Source organism: Egretta garzetta, unplaced genomic scaffold (assembly GCF_000687185.1).
Source record: "Egretta garzetta isolate BGI_Z169 unplaced genomic scaffold, ASM68718v1 scaffold187, whole genome shotgun sequence".
NCBI classification, from domain to species: domain Eukaryota; kingdom Metazoa; phylum Chordata; class Aves; order Pelecaniformes; family Ardeidae; genus Egretta; species Egretta garzetta.
In genome coordinates, this window is record NW_009260342.1 from 1,174,007 (window position 1) to 1,175,723 (window position 1,717).

The 1,717-nt window shown below is 50.2% G+C and overlaps 1 protein-coding gene across 1 annotated transcript in view; it reads right to left on the reverse strand.

Annotated features, from left to right (window-relative positions):
- The window catches only part of ASTN1 (astrotactin 1), a 35,973-nt gene extending 35,561 nt beyond the window's left edge, over nt 1–412 (reverse strand). The window contains exon 1 of the mRNA XM_009642689.2: nt 203–412. Coding sequence (XP_009640984.1) covers nt 203–412 — 210 coding nt within the window. The remainder of the gene's footprint in view (nt 1–202) is intronic.
- Nucleotides 413–1,717: the final 1,305 nt, after the last annotated feature.

A 1,717-nucleotide genomic window follows, 5' to 3' on the forward strand; every position in this document is an offset into this window, starting at 1 on the left:
GTCTACCCATCTTTTAAATACCTCCAGGGATGGGGACTCAACCACTTCCCTGGGCAGCCCATTCAGGTGGGCTGAAGGTGGGCTCAGGTCCCTATCCTAGGACAGCTGGAGCCAGATGGGGAAATATATGGCTTTTCAAAAGCCCCTGTAATTTCTACAGGTTTCTGAACACCCAAATGAGGGATGCCTTCCCATCACGTACCATGACGGAGATGTGGAGGATCCTCAGCTCTTCCTCTGCCGACTCGGTCTGGGGCTCATCCGTGGGGTCAAAGCCAGGCAGGTTGGGGGCTCCATCTTGGTGGTGGATGTGGAAGAGCAACGTGCCATTCTCCAGCCACTGCTGCCGCCAGCGCACCAACGGGATGTCATCTGTGTTGCCCGAGATCTCTGCAAAAGCAAAGCTGGTCATGTGGGAAATGCAGTGGAGAGGGGTGATGGAGGACATTCACCTCTTCCCAAAAAATGGGTGGAGGGACCAAGGGACACACACAGCAGGCTCCCTCTGGTCACCTTCTGCCAGCACCATGGCTGCCCCTCTACAACCCATGACCTGAAGGGTTAAAGCAGAGTAAAATCATATTTCTGGGTAAAATCCAGATGTGGGCCACTCCAAAAATCCAGATGTAGTGCAGGAGCAGAGCACTTACTGACAACATCTCATGGCTAGAGCCGGGGAGCCCCACAGCAGCCTTCCAGCCCTAATTCAGCCAGGTTTCACCCACGTGCTTCATGTTAAACATGGCTCCAGCCATGGGGAGTAGAGGATAAAGGACACCTTCTCAGCAGCATTAATGGGATCATTGGGATCATGTCACTAAGTTATTGCAAACAGCAAATATGTCCCCATCCTTTGTGAACACAGAAACACACACATGGCTGTGATCACACCTGGAGTTCTGGCTCTGATTGAGGTGCATTCAGAGGTTTTCAGTCTTCAGCCACTTTTTGCAGCTTCCCACACAGGACACAGCCCTGAGATCTACAGATGTACCTGCACCTTCTGCCCAAATGCCCTGACTTTCTTCAAGTATCTTTAGGGTTTGGGGGCACTGGGACAGATGGACAGAGCTGGGCTGGGGAGAGACAGCAGCAGAGGACACCCAAGTGGGAGGAGCAGCTGAGGATGAGGACATGACATATGTCACAGGACGCTAAATGCTGAATCAAACCAAATTCACCTGGCTGTCTCCAAAATCTCAGGGACACCTGATGGCTGGGGCTTAGCAAAAAAGGAGATGACACCAACACTTCCCTAGAAGAGACGGGGACTGTTTTAACCATCACACTAGATCACCTTGATCACCATCTCAGATCACCTCGGTCTCAGCCATTGGCTCAAGCCTGCCATTTGCCCGTTAGTTATTTCTCCTGAAAATATAACTTCAGTTGCATTTGTTGGAATCACCATTAAAAACATGATGAGCTTCCCAGAAAGATGCAGCTTTCCGTCCTGTCTCTGCCCCGTGGGAACGGTCTAGCCAGACCATCCGCTCCATCCCATTTGTAGCCATGTGTTTTGATGGGAATGGGAATGAGCCCGGCTCAATTTGCAAATTGTCATCTTTATTTTGCTTGTTTCATGCTGCCTTCAAATGAAAACTGGAATTCAATTACGGTGCCGAAAAACAACATTTTAAATTTACTGTTAATTAATTTCATTAGGCTGCCTTAAGTGAGCTAGCTACTGGGGAGGGGGGTGGGGGAGAAAGCTGCA